Genomic DNA, 22,029 nt, shown 5'->3' on the forward strand with positions numbered 1-22,029 from the left:
ACTTACAATGTAAGTCAATGGGGACGGATCCGTTTGAAGATGACACAATATGGCTCAATCTTCAAACGGATCCGTCCCCCATTGACTTTCAATGTAAAGTCTGGACGTATCCGTTCAGGCTACTTTCACACAGTCTCAGACGGATCCACTCTGAACGCAAGCGTGAAAGTAGCCTTAATCGTCAGAAAGAGGATGATGAGGTATGCATTACAAAGCATCTTTTGGGAAACTACTAAACTTGTCAGTGTTGTTAGTCTACTGTCCTTTACGACTTACCAATATTCCTTATACTTTTATATAATTTTCTTTCATATAAAAAGGAACTGCAAGAATTACTTAGCAGAATGAAAAAAAAAAAGCAAAGGCTTTACATCCAGGACCAGATTATTGCTTTCAAACTGACCCTATATGGGCTCCAGGTGAAGAACGTCCAGGACCTGAACCGGACCCAGAAAAACGTCTGAATAATGTGACGTGGTGTAAATGTCATAATTGTACCGCCATGACATCGGTGACAGAATCAATATGTTGCTTGGAGTTGGAAGTCTTGGAGCATTTCCTGCTCGAAAAAGTCACGCGTTACCCAAAACACAGAATTTATTTCTCGATGTCTCTATCAAGAAACTCTGGTGACAGCAATGATTACCCAAACAATCAAATACGGAAGAACTATTGATTATAGAAAACCGAAGTATGTTCAGTTATCACATATGTTACTCTTTGGTTTTTATTTCTCCAAAATTACGGTACATTCATGAAAGATACAAATAAAGGGATTTTAATTATTTTTTAATACTTGTTCAACTTATTATATTTATTAATTAACTCATCATCCAAGTCATCAATATAGGCTGATAAATCTTCATCCTCCTCTCCTTCTGACTCCGAATGTTCACCCAAAGAAAACTGTGGGTCCTCTTCTGCTTCTAGCGCAATATCCTGTTCTTTTACCAGCTGAATTTTATTACAAAGTCTGGTATTCGGTTTTTTGAAAGGTGACAAATTAGTGATTTCTAATCTCTTTGAATTTTTTGCAGCACACAATGGTGTCGAAGATAAAATACCAGGCGATTGGTCTATGGATTCAGGGAGGGATTCATTATTGCTAGTGTCTGATTGGTTTGACTTTGACCTTTTCTAATATACTGAGTTCGCTGTCCTCATTTTCAGAACATTCAGTTTCCTCCAAGTCAGGTTTATCAATTTCTGCTGTCTTTTTGTTTTCTGGTATTTTTATTCTCTTACTCAATAAAGAGACGGGTGCCTTTCGAAATTTGATCGTGTCCAACAATAAACGGCACTGTGTTCCTCGTTGCCGTCGAATTATTTTTTTAGTTTGTATACCGATATTGGCTTTTTTCACCAAACTTGTATCCAAAACAAATGTATAATATTTGGACCAATACAAATCTGTATTGGTCGATTTGTCCATTTTTTGGGGTTGACGGGGAGGAGCAATTTGTACATCCATATCAGTTACAGTAGCTGTCAACGGAAGATTCAATGGTATAGTGCTTCCCAGCAAATTCATTTCGCTGGTAAATATCATGTTACCTGTAGATGTTCCTGCATCTGAACTAACTTGAATTGGAGGCATATTAGACACCTTTCTTTTCTTAGGCCTCCTTTTCACAGATGGCATAGTCTGTAAGATGGGCACTGTTAAAGCTTCATCTTGAGTACCAGAAATATTTGCAGAAGGCGTAGATGATCGTGAGACTGAACTCGTGAATGATTCAGAGCTAGACTGCCTTTCTTCTACTGTCCCTGCATATGTCTCTGAAGAACTGGTACTGTCAGGTATTGGTGGAAAAATGGTTGGAATCGCGTTTCGACGTAATTTTTTCTGTAAAACACCTTCTTCGTAAGCATAAAAATCAAAGTGTTTAGAGCACAATCGGTAATTGTCATGGATTTTTTTTGAGTCAAATATTTTTTCTACCCATTCTTCAATATTGGGAAAATGATCCGGTGCCTGTTCAATCCATTTACGGATAATCCCACGATCTTTAGGAAAAACATGCATTATTATATTTTTCCCTTTGTCCCTCCGGGTGTTTCTACAACCCTTTATTATACAAGAAGGCATGGTTTTTGATTTTTGAATTTATCTATAATGTAGAAAAAAAAATAAAAAAATTTAGTAAAATTTCTTATACAATTAATCAAAATATGATTATGTATATCAGTTTAAAGTAATGAAGGCATATTGATATCATTATTACCCACTTGACAATGGATGGGCAAAGTGCGCCCCTATACCTTTTGCAGAAGTACATATCCTATCATGCCTAAATTTACTTAGACAGTGCTCTGTTTCATGTTGTAAAAAATGACCTATTATTGCCCCGTTGACATGACCTCAAGTGTACTCCGCATTTTGCAGCAAACAATTGCAGACCTATTCTTTTGTATGAGGCCACATGATGTACAGCCCGGAGACGGAGTTGTGGACCTGCAATTCCTTGTCTGTAATTGCTTTACCAGAAATAATTAGAGCATTACCTACGTTTGTCCAAAATTGCGGAGAGAAGGAGGCATGTTCTACACAGTATCGTCAAGTTGCGTAATGCACATTGCCAATGTCAGTGTTTTTCCTATCCGTGGATCTCTAAAACAAATATTAGACTTGTGAATGGTGCCTTAGACCACATTCACACGTCGGTAAGTATTTAGCCGATCCATGGGTCCGTGGATCCACAAAACACTGACATTGGTAATGTGCTATCCGCAGGTTGCAGACCGCACATTGCCAACAATGCATAGAATATGCCTATTCCTGTCCAAAGTTGCTGTAAAGAGTAAGACTTTTTTTTCAGAAAATGAACTGCGTAACCGGAAGTGCGGGTCTGCAACTACGTTTCGGGGGTGCACATGATGTGGCCCCGTAGAAACGAATGTGTACGCTATTTAGTTGCTAAAAATGCATAACAGAATTTCAGATGTCTGAATGGAGTTTTATTGTATGCCATCATGTAGATAGCTGTATCATAATTGAAAAAAAACTGAATTTGATTTACCGATTGACAAATCGAATACAAACCATGGTAATTTGTATTTCACAAAGGCTACATACACACTACTGCTGTGCAATTTGCAGTCTGTAAATTCTAGATCTGCAAAACACAGAAGTCGTCCATGTGTTCCTCAATGTGCAGAATGGCACAGACAGCTAATAAAAAAAAAAAATATATATATATATATATATATATATATATATATATATATATATATATATATATATATATATATATTTATAATATATATATATATATATATATATATATATATATATATATATATATAATATATATATTCCAATATACTGATATTTTTAAATGCCAATAATATAAATTTAAAATTTTTCAAATGAAAATTGTAAAATGGATCAAAGGATGCGGACAGCACAAACAGTGTTGTGCGCATTCATTTATGGCCCTATCGAAGTGAATGGTTCCGCCGCCAAGATGCCAAAAATACAGCTCGGATGTATACCAAACACAATTATAGTTTACATGAAGCCTAAGGGCGGCTTCAAACGGGCCTATGTTGCCCGTGCCTTGTGAATTGCGGGCCGCAGGGCACATACCATCCGGAAGCCGCAAGGTTATCACTGCCCCATTTATTTGAATGGGTCCGCAATCCGTCCATTCAGCAAAGAAATTTTGGATGCTCTATCTTTTTGCGGTACGGAAGGACGTAACTGAACCAAAGAAAGCACTCCGTAGTGATTGAGTAGTGTTCCTTTTGTCCTCCCGTTCCGCATATCAGGATTTGCCGCCCAATTGAATGGGTCGGCATCTGTGATGCGTAAGGGCTACAGACCACTACACGTATAGTGCAGATCCGCAATACGCGCACGGGAGCCTTACGCCCGTGTGAAGCCGCCCTAATACTGATTATCCATATTTTTATCAAATATATGAAAGTTCAGTAGTATTAATTATGGCTCCTACACACAACCATATGCGTCCCGTGGCCTTGCTACAACCTGAAAATTGCGTGCTATCATACACAAACAATTTTGGCAGCTGCAGCAGATCGTACACCCATAACGAACATTGGTCAATTCATAAAAAATATCAGATTTTAATATTTTCTCTTTGTGGCTGAACGGAAGTACGGGACAAAACCCCACGGAATCACTCCTTAGTGCTTCTATACGGTTCTGTTACATGCTTCTGTTCTGCATCTCTGGATTTCAGGAAGCATTGAAATAAATTGTTCTACATCCGTGAGGTATAATGGGCACTCAACTAAGCACATGCTTTTTTAAATGCACCATTGAGGATCGCAATACAAACGAGGAATACATGAGAAATAGGTGTTACAAAACTAATAATCCTTTACCTTTCAAAAGCAGGCAACCGTAAGAATTCTTTGGTCAACCGATGTCAGTTAGTTGATTGGTTTCACGAAAGACCTTGACGACACTCGTGAAACGAATTAGAAATCACTGTGGTACTGTATTAGATAAATACAATAAATGTCAAATTTTATTTACCAAACAATTTTCATTGTACTAACACACAGCATACAATACATAAAATTGTCCCAAAAATCTCTGCATACAATTGAATAGTCCACAGTGTCTATTTTACTGCATAATTGTCCCCGTTGGCCATCCATATTATACAGTGGTCCCCTGAGTCCCTACATCCCATACACTGGTCCCCTTTGTCCATACATCCCATACAGTGGTCCCCTGTGTCTATCCATATCATACAGTGGTCCCCTGTGTGTCCCTATATTGATGTCAAAATTACTGTCCCCTGTGCCACACCTATTGTAATCATCCCTGTGTGTCCCGGAATTAGGTAAATGTGTCCCCTTTGTTCAACACAATAGTGTTGTCTTTCATTGCCCCTACAATACAATTTGTCAGACACGGTCAGTAAATTAGGTAAATGTGTCCCCTTTGTGTCCAAAAAATAAAGTGCGTTTTTCAATGACCCTCATACTCATATTGTCAGCCAATCTGTGTGCAGAAATTAGCTACATAGTTGCCCCCAGTGTCCATACAATTCATATAGCTGGCCACCAGTGTCCATACAATTCATATAGCTGGCCACCAGTGTCCATACAATTCATATAGCTGGCCACCAGTGTCCATACAATTCATATAGCTGGCCACCAGTGTCCATACAATTCATATAGCTGGCCACCAGTGTCCATACAATTCATATAGCTGGCCACCAGTGTCCATACAATTCATATAGCTGGCCACCAGTGTCCATACAATTCATATAGCTGGCCACCAGTGTCCATACAATTCATATAGCTGGCCACCAGTGTCCATACAATTCATATAGCTGGCCACCAGTGTCCATACAATTCATATAGCTGGCCACCAGTGTCCATACAATTCATATAGCTGGCCACCAGTGTCCATACAATTCATATAGCTGGCCACCAGTGTCCATACAATTCATATAGCTGGCCACCAGTGTCCATACAATTCATATAGCTGGCCACCAGTGTCCATACAATTCATATAGCTGGCCACCAGTGTCCATACAATTCATATAGCTGGCCACCAGTGTCCATACAATTCATATAGCTGGCCACCAGTGTCCATACAATTCATATAGCTGGCCACCAGTGTCCATACAATTCATATAGCTGGCCACCAGTGTCCATACAATTCATATAGCTGGCCACCAGTGTCCATACAATTCATATAGCTGGCCACCAGTGTCCATACAATTCATATAGCTGGCCACCAGTGTCCATACAATTCATATAGCTGGCCACCAGTGTCCATACAATTCATATAGCTGGCCACCAGTGTCCATACAATTCATATAGCTGGCCACCAGTGTCCATACAATTCATATAGCTGGCCACCAGTGTCCATACAATTCATATAGCTGGCCACCAGTGTCCATACAATTCATATAGCTGGCCACCAGGGTCCATAAAATTCATATAGCTGGCCACCAGGGTCCATAAAATTCATATAGCTGGCCACCAGGGTCCATAAAATTCATATAGCTGGCCACCAGTGTCCATACAATTCATCTAGTTGGCCACCAGTGTCCATAAAATTCATAGAGTTGCCCCCAGTGTCCATACAATTCATAGAGTTGCCCCCAGTGTCCATACAATTTATAGAGTTGCCCCCAGTGTACATAAAAATGCCCCCTTTGAATTCACGATGAACCCCCTTTATTGCCCCATATTCAATAATCGTTGGTGGATTAGTGGGCCAGTAGATATTATACTTACCTTTTAGGAAATAGTATCCCGTTCCTCCGACGTCCGTCCGCTCACTCGCCCGAACTGTTCGGATGCCCGCGCAGCTCTATCTCAGATGCGCTGGATATACTGCGCATGCGCGGACGTGTGCGTTCACGTATTACTGGAGAGGCCGGCCGATGAATATCTTAGGCTGTGGTGCGCAGGCGCGGCACATGGATGCGGCCGGCGAGATGAGACGGTATCCATGGGACACCAGAGTAAACACAGGGTTCTAATAGGACCTTATTTAGGATGAACGGTAAGTTTTTGTAAATTACATATATAAGAAATGTTCAGTGGGGGGAAATGAATTAGTAAAAGCCTATTTAATGAAGTGGGAATACCCCTTTAAAGCTGTAGGTGAGAAATGGAGCCTGAAAGTCAAAAGTTCTAAACATTGTTACCCTTTTGCTCGTCAGTGTATTTACCATGGAAGAGAATGGAAAAAAACTTTAGCTTTTTGTGCAGCCGTTTCGCTAAAAAAACAAACTTATATGGATATGCTAATGAGCCTCTAGGTGCTATGCGGGCGTCTTCAGCACCTAGAGGCTCCGTCTACCTTCACAAAATGCCGCCCAGTGCGTCCCTCCAGCCCGCCCATCTCCTCTGGAATCCGATCCTCCCTCTGAGCCAGCGGACAAATTCTCGCGCCTGCGCAGTGCGCGTCTGTATTCGGCGGAGGCGCAGTGACTGTCTGAACGCTCCCTGCGCCGGCATCTCCACTGCGCCTGCACCGATTAGAGTCAGAGTGCTCCTAGGAACAGATGGCGCAGGGAGCGGTCAGACAGTCACTGCGCCGAATACAGACGCGCACGGCGCCAGCCTCTCCTGTGCCCCCCCCCAGCCTCTGATCTGCCCCCCCCCCAGCCTCTGATCTGCCCCCCCCCCAGCCTCTGATCTGCCCCCCCCCCCCCAGCCTCTGATCTGCCCCCCCCCCCCCAGCCTCTGATCTGCCCCCCCCAGCCTCTGATCTGCCCCCCCCCCCAGCCTCTGATCTGCCCCCTCTGGTAACCCCCCCCCCCAGTATTGATCATTGGTGGCAGTGGGCACAGGGTCCCCCCTCCATCATTGGTGGCAGTTTGCAGTTCCGATTGGAGCCCCAGCAGTGTAATGCTGGGGCTCCGATCGGTTACCATGGCAGCCAGGAGTCACGCTACTGAAGTCCTGGCTGCCATGGTATGTTAGTGAGCAGAGAGCAGCATCATACTCACGTGCGCTGTGGCCGCTCCTTCTCATAGGTCTGTGCGGCGCATTGCTAATGCTGTAAGCATTAGCAATCCGCCGCACAGACACAAGAAGGAGCGACCACAGCGCACGCGAGTATGATGCTGCTCTCTGCTCACTAACATACCATGGCAGCCAGGACTTCAGTAGCGTGACTCCTGGCTGCCATGGTAACCGATCGGAGCCCCAGCATTACACTGCTGGGGCTCCGATCGGAACTGCAAACTGCCACCAATGATGGGGAGGAGGAGGGGGACCCTGTGGGATATGGCCGGCACATTCATTGGTGGCGCAGTGGCCACAGTCCCTCCCCTCCTCCTCCTAATCTGTCCTCATTGGTCTTCAGCGGCAGCCGCGCACAGTGGGGAGGGAGGGACTCCCTCCTCCTCCCTCCGCTGTGCCAGCTCAGGAGAAAATGATCATATCGCGGTCCGGCGATATGGCGAAAATCCATATCGTGGCCCAAATTCATATCGCCTATACCACCCACCCCTACTTAGAGTGAGCATAGCCTAGCACTTTTTCCTTCAGTGTGCAAGCACGACCAGTGCTGTGGGAATGCAGGGTGGTCATAACCATAGAAATGAGTAGTTATTAAAAAGATGGCGTCCTTTGACTGTACATAGCAGTGACATGCTCTAGAAGCACCCTTCAGATTTTATGTCTTTTCCACCAGCCCAGAAGTAGATGGACTCCTTATCTCTGACCTCCTAAACACTCATTATAGCTCAGTTTAGAGATAAGGGTTATTTAGGGTGGGTTCACACTAGCGTTAGGAATTCCGTTATGGCTTTCAGTTATAACAGAAAATAATGGAATCCATAAGACTGATCCGTTCTTCTGCCCATAGACTTGTAATATGACGGAATGCAAAACGGAAGCCTTTAAAAAGGCATTCAGTTTGCTTTCCGTCCTAATAAAAGTCTATGGGAAAGCATAACCGATCCATCTGGGTCCCGTTATGCAAGACGGAAAACAAAGTCCTGTCGACAGGATCAGTTTTGATTCCCCTAGACTTCTATTAGGACGGAAAACAAACTAAATGCCTTTTTAACCACCTCCGGACCGCCTAACGCAGATGTGCGGTCCGGAGGTGGCAGCTCTGCGCAGAGTCACGCATATATGCGTCATCTCGCGAGAGGCGGGATTTCCTGTGAACAGGCGCGCGCGCTCACAGGAACGGAAGGTAAGCGAGTGGATCTCCAGCCTGCCAGCGGCGATCGCTCGCTGGCAGGCTGGAGATGTGATTTTTTTAACCCCTAACAGGTATATTAGACGCTGTTTTGATAACAGCGTCTAATATACCTGGTCCTCTGGTGGTCCCTTTTGTTTGGATCGACCAGAGGACACAGGTAGCTGTGTAAAGTACCACAAAACACTACACCCCCCCCCCCCCCTGTCACTTATTAACCCCTTATGAACCACTGATCACCCCATATAAACTCCCTGATCACCCCCCTGTAAGGCTCCATTCAGAGGTCCGTATGATTTTTACGGATCCAGTGATACATGGATCGGATCCGCAAAACACATGCGGAAGGTATTCCGTGAGGGGCACGGCGAGTTCCTAGAATTTTTTATTTTTTGTCGCAAGTTAGTGGAATATGAGACTTTGTAAGGAAAAAAAATAAAATAAATCATTTTCCGCTAACTTGTGACCAAACAAAAAATTCTAGGAACTCGCCGTGCCCCTCACGGAATACCTTGGGGTGTCTTCTTTCCAAAATGGGGTCACTTGTGGCGTAGTTATACTGCCCTGGCAATTTAGGGGCCCAAATGTGTGAGAAGTACTTTGCAATCAAAATGTGTAAAAAATGGCCTGCGAAATCCGAAAGGTGCTCTTTGGAATATGTGCCCCTTTGCTGCAAAAAAGTGTGACACATCTGGTATCGCCGTACTCAGGAGAAGTTGGGGAATGTGTTTTGGGGTGTCATTTTACATATACCCATGCTGGGTGAGAAAAATATCTTGGTCAAATGCCAACTTTGTATAAAAAAATTGGAAAAGTTGTCTTTTGCCAAGATATTTCTCTCACCCAGCATGGGTATATGTAAAATGACACCCCAAAACACATTCCCCAACTTCTCCTGAGTACGGCGATGCCAGATGTGTGACACTTTATTGCAGCCAAGGTGGGCAAAGGGGCACATATTCCAAAGTGCACCTTTTGGATTTCGCAGGGCATTTTTTACACATTTTGATTGCAAAGTACTTCTCACACATTTGGGCCCCTAAATTGCCAGGGCAGTATAACTACGCCACAAGTGACCCCATTTTGGAAAGAAGACACCCCAAGGTAATCCGTGAGGGGCATGGCGAGTTCCTAGAATTTTTTATTTTTTGTCGCAAGTTAGTGGAATATGAGACTTTGTAAGAAAAAAATAAAATAAAAAAAATCATCATTTTCCGCTAACTTGTGACAAAAAATAAAAAGTTCTATGAACTCACTATGCCCATCAGCGAATACCTTAGGGTGTCTACTTTCCGAAATGGGGTAATTTGTGGGGTTTTTCTACTGTCTGGGCATTGTAGAACCTCAGGAATCATGACAGGTGCTCAGAAAGTCAGAGCTGCTTCAAAAAGCGGAAATTCACATTTTTGTACCTTAGTTTGTAAATGCTATAACTTTTACCCAAACCATTTTTTTTTGCCCAAACATTTATTTTTTATCAAAGACATGTAGAACTATAAATTTAGCGAAAAATTTATATATGGATGTTTTTTTTGCAAAATTTTACAGCTGAAAGTGAAAAATGTCATTTTTTTTGCAAAAAAATCGTTAAATTTCGATTAATAACAAAAAAAAAGTAAAAATGTCAGCAGCAAAAAAATACCACCAAATGAAAGCTCTATTAGTGAGAAGGAAAGGAGGTAAAATTCATTTGGGTGGCAAGTTGCATGACCGAGCGATAAACGGTGAAAGTAGTGTAGTGCCGAAGTGTAAAAAGTGCTCTGGTCATGAAGGTGGTTTTAGCTAGCGGGGTTAACCACCTCCGGACCGCCTAACGCACATGTGCGTTCCGGAGGTGGCAGGGCTGCGCACAGTCACGCATGCGCACAGTCACGCATATACGCGTCATCTCGCGATACGCGAGATTTCCTGTGAACGCGCGCACACAGGCGCGCGCGCTCACAGGAACTGAAGGTAAGCGAGTGGATCTCCAGCCTGCCAGCGGCGATCGCTCGCTGGCAGGCTGGAGATCCGAATTTTTTAACCCCTAACAGGTATATTAGACGCTGTTTTCATAACAGCGTCTAATATACCTCCTACCTGGTCCTCTGGTGGTCCCCTTTGTTAGGATCGACCACCAGAGGACTCAGGTAGGTAAGTACAGTCGCACCAAACACCACACTACACTACACCCCCCCCCCCCCCGTCACTTATTAACCCCTTATAAACCCCTGATCACCCATGATCACCCCATATAAACTCCCTGATCACCCCCCTGTCATTGATCACCGCCCTGTCATTGATCACCCCCCTGTCAGGCTCCGTTCAGACGTCCGCATGATTTTTACGGATCCAATCCATGTATCCATGGATCCGTAAAAATCATGCGGAAGTCTGAATGGAGCCTTACAGGGGGGTGATCAATGACAGGCGGGTGATCACCCATATACACTCCCTGATCACCCCCTGTCATTGATCACCCCCCTGTCACTGATCACCCCCCCTGTAAGGCTCCATTCAGACGTCCGCATGATTTTTACGGATCCATGGATACATGGATCGGATCCGCAAAACACATGCGGACGTCTGAATGGAGCCTTACAGGGGGTGATCAATGACGGGCGGGTGATCACCCATATACACTCCCTGTCATTGATCACCCCCCTGTCAGGCTCCATTCAGACGTCCGCATGATTTTTACGGATCCGATCCATGTATCCATGGATCCGTAAAAATCATGCGGACGTCTGAATGGAGCCTTACAGGGGGGGTGATCAGTGACAGGGGGGTGATCACCCTGATTACCCTGATCACCCCCTGTCATTGATAACCCCCCTGTAAGGCTCCATTCAGACGTCCGCATGCGTTCTGTGGATCCGATCCATGTATCCATGGATCCGTAAAAAATCATGCGGATGTCTGAATGGAGCCTTACAGGGGGGGGTGATCAGTGACAGGGGGGTGATCACCCTGATTACCCTGATCACCCCCTGTCATTGATAACCCGCCTGTAAGGCTCCATTCAGACGTCCGCATGCGTTCTGTGGATCCGATCCATGTATCCATGGATCCGTAAAAAATCATGCGGATGTCTGAATGGAGCCTTACAGGGGGGGTGATCAGTGACAGGGGGGTGATCACCCTGATTACCCTGATCACCCCCTGTCATTGATAACCCCCCTGTAAGGCTCCATTCAGACGTCCGCATGCGTTCTGTGGATCCGATACATGTATCCATGGATCCGTAAAAAATCATGCGGATGTCTGAATGGAGCCTTACAGGGGGGGTGATCAGTGACAGGGGGGTGATCACCCTGATTACCCTGATCACCCCCTGTCATTGATAACCCCCCTGTAAGGCTCCATTCAGACGTCCGCATGCGTTCTGTGGATCCGATCCATGTATCCATGGATCCGTAAAAAATCATGCGGATGTCTGAATGGAGCCTTACAGGGGGGGTGATCAGTGACAGGGGGGTGATTACCCTGATTACCCTGATCACCCCCTGTCATTGATAACCCCCCTGTAAGGCTCCATTCAGACGTCCGCATGCGTTCTGTGGATCCGATCCATGTATCCATGGATCCGTAAAAAATCATGCGGATGTCTGAATGGAGCCTTACAGGGGGGGTGATCAGTGACAGGGGGGTGATCACCCTGATTACCCTGATCACCCCCTGTCATTGATAACCCCCCTGTAAGGCTCCATTCAGACGTCCGCATGCGTTCTGTGGATCCGATACATGTATCCATGGATCCGTAAAAAATCATAAGGATGTCTGAATGGAGCCTTACAGGGGGGGTGATCAATGACAGGGGGGTGATCAGGGAGTCTATATGGGTGATCACCCCCCTGTCATTGATCACTCCCCCCCTGGTAAGGCTCCATTCAGCCATTTTTTTTGGCACAAGTTAGTGGAAATTTTTTGTCTGTTTTTGTTTTCGTTTTTTCTTACAAAGTCTCATATTCCCCTAACTTGTGTCAAAAAATAAAATCTCACATGGACGCACCATACCCCTCACGGAATCCAAATGCGTAAACATTTTTAGACATTTATATTCCAGACTTCTTCTCACGCTTTAGGGCCCCTAAAAAGCCAGGGCAGTATAAATACCCCACATGTGACCCCATTTCGGAAAGAAGACACCCCAAGGTATTCCGTGAGGGGCATATTGAGTCCATGAAAGATTGAAATTTTTGTCCTAAGTTAGCGGAAAGTGAGACTTTGTGAGAAAAAAAACAAAAAAAATCAATATCCGCTAACTTATGCAAAAAAATAAAAAATTCTAGGAACTCGCCATGCCCCTCATTGAATACCTCGGGGTGTCTTCTTTCCAAAGTGGGGTCACATGTGGGGTATTTATACTGCCCTGGATTTTTAGGGGCCCTAAAGCATGAGAAGAAGTCTGGGATCCAAATGTCTAAAAATGCCCTCCTAAAAGGAATTTGGGCCCCTTTGCGCATCTAGGCTGCAAAAAAGTGTGACACATCTGGTATCGCCGTACTCAGGAGAAGTTGGGGAATGTGTTTTGGGGTGTCATTTTACATATACCCATGCTGGGTGAGAGAAATATCTTGGTCAAATGCCAACTTTGTATAAAAAAATGGGAAAAGTTGTCTTTTGCCAAGATATTTCTCTCACCCAGCATGGGTATATGTAAAATGACACCCCAAAACACATTCCCCAACTTCTCCTGAGTACGGCGATACCAGATGTGTCACACTTTTTTGCAGCCAAGGTGGGCAAAGGGGCACCTTTCAGATTTCGCAGGCCATTTTTTACACATTTTGATTTCAAGGTACTTCTTACACATTTGGGCCCCTAAATTGCCAGGGCAGTATAACTATGCCACAAGTGACCCCATTTTGGAAAGAAGACACCCCAAGGTATTCCGTGGGGGGCACGGCGAGTTCCTAGAATTTTTTATTTTTTGTCACAATTTAGCGGAAAATGCTGATTTTTCTTTTTTTTTCTTTTTTCCTTACAAAGTCTCATATTCCACTAACTTGCGACAAAAAATAAAAAATTCTAGGAACTCGCCATGCCCCTCACGGAATACCTTGGGGTGTCTTCTTTCCAAAATGGGGTCACTTGTGGGGTAGTTATACTGCCCTGGCAATTTAGGGGCCCAAATGTGTGAGAAGAACTTTGCAATCAAAATGTGTAAAAAATGCCCTGCAAAATCCGAAAGGTGCACTTTGGAATATGTGCCCCTTTGCCCACCTTGGCTGCAAAAAAGTGTGACACATCTGGTATCGCCGTACTCAGGAGAAGTTGGGGAATGTGTTTTGGGGTGTCATTTTACATATACCCATGCTGGGTGAGAAAAATATCTTGGTCAAATGCCAACTTTGTATAAAAAAATTGGAAAAGTTGTCTTTTGCCAAGATATTTCTCTCACCCAGCATGGGTATATGTAAAATGACACCCCAAAACACATTCCCCAACTTCTCCTGAGTACGGCGATGCCAGATGTGTGACACTTTATTGCAGCCAAGGTGGGCAAAGGGGCACATATTCCAAAGTGCACCTTTTGGATTTCGCAGGGCATTTTTTACACATTTTGATTGCAAAGTACTTCTCACACATTTGGGCCCCTAAATTGCCAGGGCAGTATAACTACGCCACAAGTGACCCCATTTTGGAAAGAAGACACCCCAAGGTAATCCGTGAGGGGCATGGCGAGTTCCTAGAATTTTTTATTTTTTGTCGCAAGTTAGTGGAATATGAGACTTTGTAAGAAAAAAATAAAATAAAAAAAATCATCATTTTCCGCTAACTTGTGACAAAAAATAAAAAGTTCTATGAACTCACTATGCCCATCAGCGAATACCTTAGGGTGTCTACTTTCCGAAATGGGGTAATTTGTGGGGTTTTTCTACTGTCTGGGCATTGTAGAACCTCAGGAATCATGACAGGTGCTCAGAAAGTCAGAGCTGCTTCAAAAAGCGGAAATTCACATTTTTGTACCTTAGTTTGTAAATGCTATAACTTTTACCCAAACCATTTTTTTTTGCCCAAACATTTATTTTTTATCAAAGACATGTAGAACTATAAATTTAGCGAAAAATTTATATATGGATGTTTTTTTTTGCAAAATTTTACAGCTGAAAGTGAAAAATGTCATTTTTTTTGCAAAAAAAATCGTTAAATTTCGATTAATAACAAAAAAAAAGTAAAAATGTCAGCAGCAAAAAAATACCACCAAATGAAAGCTCTATTAGTGAGAAGGAAAGGAGGTAAAATTCATTTGGGTGGCAAGTTGCATGACCGAGCGATAAACGGTGAAAGTAGTGTAGTGCCGAAGTGTAAAAAGTGCTCTGGTCATGAAGGTGGTTTTAGCTAGCGGGGTTAACCACCTCCGGACCGCCTAACGCACATGTGCGTTCCGGAGGTGGCAGGGCTGCGCACAGTCACGCATGCGCACAGTCACGCATATACGCGTCATCTCGCGATACGCGAGATTTCCTGTGAACGCGCGCACACAGGCGCGCGCGCTCACAGGAACTGAAGGTAAGCGAGTGGATCTCCAGCCTGCCAGCGGCGATCGCTCGCTGGCAGGCTGGAGATCCGAATTTTTTAACCCCTAACAGGTATATTAGACGCTGTTTTCATAACAGCGTCTAATATACCTCCTACCTGGTCCTCTGGTGGTCCCCTTTGTTAGGATCGACCACCAGAGGACTCAGGTAGGTAAGTACAGTCGCACCAAACACCACACTACACTACACCCCCCCCCCCCCCCCCGTCACTTATTAACCCCTTATAAACCCCTGATCACCCATGATCACCCCATATAAACTCCCTGATCACCCCCCTGTCATTGATCACCCCCCTGTCATTGATCACCCCCCTGTCATTGATCACCCCCCTGTCATTGATCACCCCCCTGTCATTGATCACCCCCCTGTCATTGATCACCCCCCTGTCATTGATCACCCCCCTGTCATTGATCACCCCCCTGTCATTGATCACCCCCCTGTCATTGATCACCCCCCTGTCATTGATCACCCCCCTGTCAGGCTCCGTTCAGACGTCCGCATGATTTTTACGGATCCAATCCATGTATCCATGGATCCGTAAAAATCATGCGGAAGTCTGAATGGAGCCTTACAGGGGGGTGATCAATGACAGGCGGGTGATCACCCATATACACTCCCTGATCACCCCCTGTCATTGATCACCCCCCTGTCACTGATCACCCCCCCTGTAAGGCTCCATTCAGACGTCCGCATGATTTTTACGGATCCATGGATACATGGATCGGATCCGCAAAACACATGCGGACGTCTGAATGGAGCCTTACAGGGGGTGATCAATGACGGGCGGGTGATCACCCATATACACTCCCTGATCACCCCCTGTCATTGATCACCCCCCTGTCAGGCTCCATTCAGACGTCCGCATGATTTTTACGGATCCGATCCATGTATCCATGGATCCGTAAAAATCATGCGGACGTCTGAATGGAGCCTTACAGGGGGGGTGATCAGTGACAGGGGGGTGATCACCCTGATTACCCTGATCACCCCCTGTCATTGATAACCCCCCTGTAAGGCTCCATTCAGACGTCCGCATGCGTTCTGTGGATCCGATCCATGTATCCATGGATCCGTAAAAAATCATGCGGATGTCTGAATGGAGCCTTACAGGGGGGGGTGATCAGTGACAGGGGGGTGATCACCCTGATTACCCTGATCACCCCCTGTCATTGATAACCCGCCTGTAAGGCTCCATTCAGACGTCCGCATGCGTTCTGTGGATCCGATCCATGTATCCATGGATCCGTAAAAAATCATGCGGATGTCTGAATGGAGCCTTACAGGGGGGGTAATCAGTGACAGGGGGGTGATCACCCTGATTACCCTGATCACCCCCTGTCATTGATAACCCCCCTGTAAGGCTCCATTCAGACGTCCGCATGCGTTCTGTGGATCCGATACATGTATCCATGGATCCGTAAAAAATCATGCGGATGTCTGAATGGAGCCTTACAGGGGGGGTGATCAGTGACAGGGGGGTGATCACCCTGATTACCCTGATCACCCCCTGTCATTGATAACCCCCCTGTAAGGCTCCATTCAGACGTCCGCATGCGTTCTGTGGATCCGATCCATGTGTCCATGGATCCGTAAAAAATCATGCGGATGTCTGAATGGAGCCTTACAGGGGGGGTGATCAGTGACAGGGGGGTGATTACCCTGATCACCCCCTGTCATTGATAACCCCCCTGTAAGGCTCCATTCAGACGTCCGCATGCGTTCTGTGGATCCGATCCATGTATCCATGGATCCGTAAAAAATCATGCGGATGTCTGAATGGAGCCTTACAGGGGGGGTGATCAGTGACAGGGGGGTGATTACCCTGATTACCCTGATCACCCCCTGTCATTGATAACCCCCCTGTAAGGCTCCATTCAGACGTCCGCATGCGTTCTGTGGATCCGATCCATGTATCCATGGATCCGTAAAAAATCATGCGGATGTCTGAATGGAGCCTTACAGGGGGGGTGATCAGTGACAGGGGGGTGATCACCCTGATTACCCTGATCACCCCCTGTCATTGATAACCCCCCTGTAAGGCTCCATTCAGACGTCCGCATGCGTTCTGTGGATCCGATACATGTATCCATGGATCCGTAAAAAATCATGCGGATGTCTGAATGGAGCCTTACAGGGGGGGTGATCAATGACAGGGGGGTGATCAGGGAGTCTATATGGGTGATCACCCCCCTGTCATTGATCACTCCCCCCCTGGTAAGGCTCCATTCAGCCATTTTTTTTGGCACAAGTTAGTGGAAATTTTTTGTCTGTTTTTGTTTTCGTTTTTTCTTACAAAGTCTCATATTCCCCTAACTTGTGTCAAAAAATAAAATCTCACATGGACGCACCATACCCCTCACGGAATCCAAATGCGTAAACATTTTTAGACATTTATATTCCAGACTTCTTCTCACGCTTTAGGGCCCCTAAAAAGCCAGGGCAGTATAAATACCCCACATGTGACCCCATTTCGGAAAGAAGACACCCCAAGGTATTCCGTGAGGGGCATATTGAGTCCATGAAAGATTGAAATTTTTGTCCTAAGTTAGCGGAAAGTGAGACTTTGTGAGAAAAAAAACAAAAAAAATCAATATCCGCTAACTTATGCAAAAAAATAAAAAATTCTAGGAACTCGCCATGCCCCTCATTGAATACCTCGGGGTGTCTTCTTTCCAAAGTGGGGTCACATGTGGGGTATTTATACTGCCCTGGATTTTTAGGGGCCCTAAAGCATGAGAAGAAGTCTGGGATCCAAATGTCTAAAAATGCCCTCCTAAAAGGAATTTGGGCCCCTTTGCGCATCTAGGCTGCAAAAAAGTGTGACACATCTGGTATCGCCGTACTCAGGAGAAGTTGGGCAATGTGTTTTGGGGTGTCATTTTACATATACCCATGCTGGGTGAGAGAAATATCTTGGTCAAATGCCAACTTTGTATAAAAAAATGGGAAAAGTTGTCTTTTGCCAAGATATTTCTCTCACCCAGCATGGGTATATGTAAAATGACACCCCAAAACACATTCCCCAACTTCTCCTGAGTACGGCGATACCAGATGTGTCACACTTTTTTGCAGCCAAGGTGGGCAAAGGGGCACCTTTCAGATTTCGCAGGCCATTTTTTACACATTTTGATTTCAAGGTACTTCTTACACATTTGGGCCCCTAAATTGCCAGGGCAGTATAACTATGCCACAAGTGACCCCATTTTGGAAAGAAGACACCCCAAGGTATTCCGTGGGGGGCACGGCGAGTTCCTAGAATTTTTTATTTTTTGTCACAATTTAGCGGAAAATGCTGATTTTTCTTTTTTTTTCTTTTTTCCTTACAAAGTCTCATATTCCACTAACTTGCGACAAAAAATAAAAAATTCTAGGAACTCGCCATGCCCCTCACGGAATACCTTGGGGTGTCTTCTTTCCAAAATGGGGTCACTTGTGGGGTAGTTATACTGCCCTGGCAATTTAGGGGCCCAAATGTGTGAGAAGAACTTTGCAATCAAAATGTGTAAAAAATGCCCTGCAAAATCCGAAAGGTGCACTTTGGAATATGTGCCCCTTTGCCCACCTTGGCAGCAAAAAAGTGTGACACATCTGGTATCGCCGTACTCAGGAGAAGTTGGGCAATGTGTTTTGGGGTGTCATTTTACATATACCCATGCTGGGTGAGAAAAATATCTTGGTCAAATGCCAACTTTGTATAAAAAAATGGGAAAAGTTGTCTTTTGCCAAGATATTTCTCTCACCCAGCATGGGTATATGTAAAATGACAGCCCAAAACACATTCCCCAACTTCTCCTGAGTACGGCGATACCAGATGTGTGACACTTTTTTGATGCCAAGGTGGGCAAAGGGGCACATATTCCAAAGTGCACCTTTCGGATTTCACCGGTCATTTTTTTACAGATTTTGATTGCAAAGTTCTTCTCACACATTTGGGCCCCTAAATTGCCAGGGCAGTATAACTACGCCACAAGTGACCCCATTTTGGAAAGAAGACACCCCAAGGTATTCCGTGAGGGGCATGGCGAGTTCCTAGAATTTTTTATTTTTTGTCGCAAGTTAGTGGAATATGAGACTTTGTAAGGAAAAAAGAGAAAAAATAAAAAAATCATCATTTTCCGCTAACTTGTGACAAAAAATAAAAAATTCTAGGAACTCGCCGTGCCCTTCACGGAATACCTTGGGGTGTCTTCTTTCCAAAATGGGGTCACTTGTGGCGTAGTTATACTGCCCTGGCAATTTAGGGGCCCAAATGTGTGAGAAGAACTTTGCAATCAAAATGTGTAAAAAATGCCCTGCAAAATCCGAAAGGTGCACTTTGGAATATGTGCCCCTTTGCCCACCTTGGCAGCAAAAAAGTGTGACACATCTGGTATCGCCGTACTCAGGAGAAGTTGGGCAATGTGTTTTGGGGTGTCATTTTACATATACCCATGCTGGGTGAGAAAAATATCTTGGTCAAATGCCAACTTTGTATAAAAAAATGGGAAAAGTTGTCTTTTGCCAAGATATTTCTCTCACCCAGCATGGGTATATGTAAAATGACACCCCAAAACACATTCCCCAACTTCTCCTGAGTACGGCGATACCACATGTGTGACACTTTTTTGCTGCCAAGGTGGGCAAAGGGGCGCATATTCCAAAGTGCACCTTTCGGATTTCACCGGTCATTTCTTACACATTTTGATTGCAAAGTTCTTCTCACACATTTGGGCCCCTAAATTGCCAGGGCAGTATAACTACGCCACAAGTGACCCCATTTTGGAAAGAAGACACCCCAAGGTATTCTGTGAGGGGCATGGTGAGTTCCTAGAATTTTTTATTTTTTGTCGCAAGTTAGTGGAATATGAGACTTTGTAAGAAAAAAAAAAAAAAAAAAAAATCATCATCATTTTCCGCTAACTTGTGACAAAAAATAAAAAGTTCTATGAACTCACTATGCCCATCAGCGAATACCTTAGGGTGTCTACTTTCCGAAATGGGGTCATTTGTGGGGTTTTTCTACTGTTTGGGCATTGTAGAACCTCAGGAAACATGACAGGTGCTCAGAAAATCAGAGCCGTTTCAAAAAGCGGAAATTCACATTTTTGTACCATAGTTTGTAAATGCTATAACTTTTACCCAAACCATTTTTTTTTTGCCCAAAGATTTTTTTTTTATCAAAGACATGTAGAACTATAAATTTAGCTAAAAATTTATATATGGATGTCGTTTTTTTTGCAAAATTTCACAGCTGAAAGTGAAAAATGTCATTTTTTTGCAAAAAAATCGTTACATTTTGATTAATAACAAAAAAAGTAAAAATGTCAGCAGCAATAAAATACCACCAAATGAAAGCTCCATTAGTGAGAAGAAAAGGAGGTAAAATTCATTTGGGTGGTAAGTTGCATGACCGAGCGATAAACGGTGAAAGGAGTGTAGTGCAGAAGTGTAAAAAGTGGCCTGGTCATGAAGGGGGTTTCACCTAGCGGGGCTGAAGTGGTTAAAGTGGTTAAAGGCTTCCGTTTTGCATTCCGTCATATTACAAGTCTATGGGCAGAAGAACGGATCCGTCCTTCCCTCCTATGGATTCCGTTATAACAACGTTGTAACGGAAAGCCATAACAGAATCCCTAAGGCTAGTGTGAACCCACCCTTAGATGACCGTCACAAAGTGAAAGTACCAGTCACATAGCTAGAAAAAGTTAGTCCTTTGTGACAGAACAGCTCAATATTTTTAATAAAGGCCAATTGAAAAAATGTTTTGTTTTTTTTGCTGCCAAAAATGAGAAACATGCAATCTTAAAAAAAAATAAAATAAAAAAGCCTCTAGAGGTGTACATAGCCTTTAAAGGGACACTGACAGGGCCAATAAGCATATTGAGGTCTATATATGGCAGTACAGGTCTTATAATGGGTATTACAATCATAAGTATCCCCCCTGTCCACATTATACATACAGTAAACTTTAAGTTTTATAACCTGCTCCAACGGTCTGCAATCTGCCCAAGGGGCGGCGTTTCACCTCTCTCGCGCCCAGCCAGCCTCCCCCAACTGCCGCTTTGAAGCGCCGCCCAGCTCATGAATATTCAGTTTGCTGGGCGGCTTCTGCGGTCCCCGCTCTGAACAGTGCCCTGCGCATGCGCCGGATCTTGTGAAGTCGGGGACAGTAAGCGCCGCCCAGCTCATCAATATTCACTTCGCTGGGCGGCGCTTACTGTACCGGACTTCACAAGATCCGGCGCATGCGCAGGGCACTGTTAAGCAAAGCGCTTCAGAGCGGGGACCGCAGAAGCCGCCCAGCAAACTGAATATTGATGAGCTGGGCGGCGCTTCAAAGCGGCAGTTGGGGAGGCTGGCTGGGCGCAAGAGAGGTGAAACGCCGCCCCTTGGGCAGATTGAAGACCGTTGGAGCAGGTTATAAAACTTAAAGTTTACTGTATGTATAATGTGGAAAGGGGGGATACGTATATGATTGTAATACCCATTATAAGACCTGTACTGCCATATATATACCTCAATATGCTTATTGGCCCTGTCAGTGTCCCTTTAAGCTTTTAACACAATTTTCTGCTACATCAAAAGAAAAACAAACGGCTTCTGCTACCGAGGTTTCCATCTTTTCAAACCAGAAATTCTTTTCCTCAGCCCAGTTCACCTCAGGTACCAAAAGGGAGCAGGGATTTAGCTGTTCGCCCCTCACACTTACTTCCACACCACAGGCTACAGAGAATAAACGCCTCAAGCACCTCGGGTCACTTACACCCCCCTGAGATAAACATCTCTAATGGAACGAGACTACAGCATCCGCGCGCTCCGCACAGCCCGCCAAAACTGAGCGACCACAGGGGTTGGCTCTCGCAAGTCATCTGA

General features: G+C 44.7%; 1 protein-coding gene across 4 annotated transcripts; it reads right to left on the bottom strand.

Moving 5' to 3' along the window:
* Nucleotides 1-718: 718 nt before the first annotated feature.
* LOC122946821 lies at nucleotides 719-21,991 on the bottom strand. Of its 4 annotated transcripts, none has more exons than XM_044306667.1 (3): nucleotides 21,866-21,991; nucleotides 4,351-4,464; nucleotides 719-2,111 (listed from the first exon to the last, which is right to left on the bottom strand). In XM_044306667.1, the coding sequence occupies exon 3, from the start codon at nucleotides 2,087-2,089 to the stop codon at nucleotides 1,106-1,108; it is 984 nt and encodes a 327-aa protein (XP_044162602.1). In that variant the 5' UTR covers nucleotides 2,090-2,111; nucleotides 4,351-4,464; nucleotides 21,866-21,991; the 3' UTR covers nucleotides 719-1,105. The 4 variants fall into 4 exon arrangements, with proteins under 4 accessions (XP_044162602.1, XP_044162604.1, XP_044162603.1 ...); XM_044306669.1 differs by having other exon boundaries at nucleotides 21,920-21,954; XM_044306668.1 differs by having other exon boundaries at nucleotides 21,764-21,879.
* Between the last annotated feature and the right edge of the window lie 38 nt (nucleotides 21,992-22,029).

The sequence above is a fragment of the Bufo gargarizans genome, chromosome 9, assembly GCF_014858855.1.
Source record: "Bufo gargarizans isolate SCDJY-AF-19 chromosome 9, ASM1485885v1, whole genome shotgun sequence".
NCBI classification, from domain to species: Eukaryota; Metazoa; Chordata; class Amphibia; order Anura; family Bufonidae; genus Bufo; species Bufo gargarizans.

What these genes read in the sequence shown, in the direction of transcription:
- LOC122946821 (XM_044306667.1), bottom strand. Translation starts at nt 2,089, where the DNA reads ATGCCTTCTTGTATAATAAAGGGTTGTAGAAACACCCGGAGGGACAAA.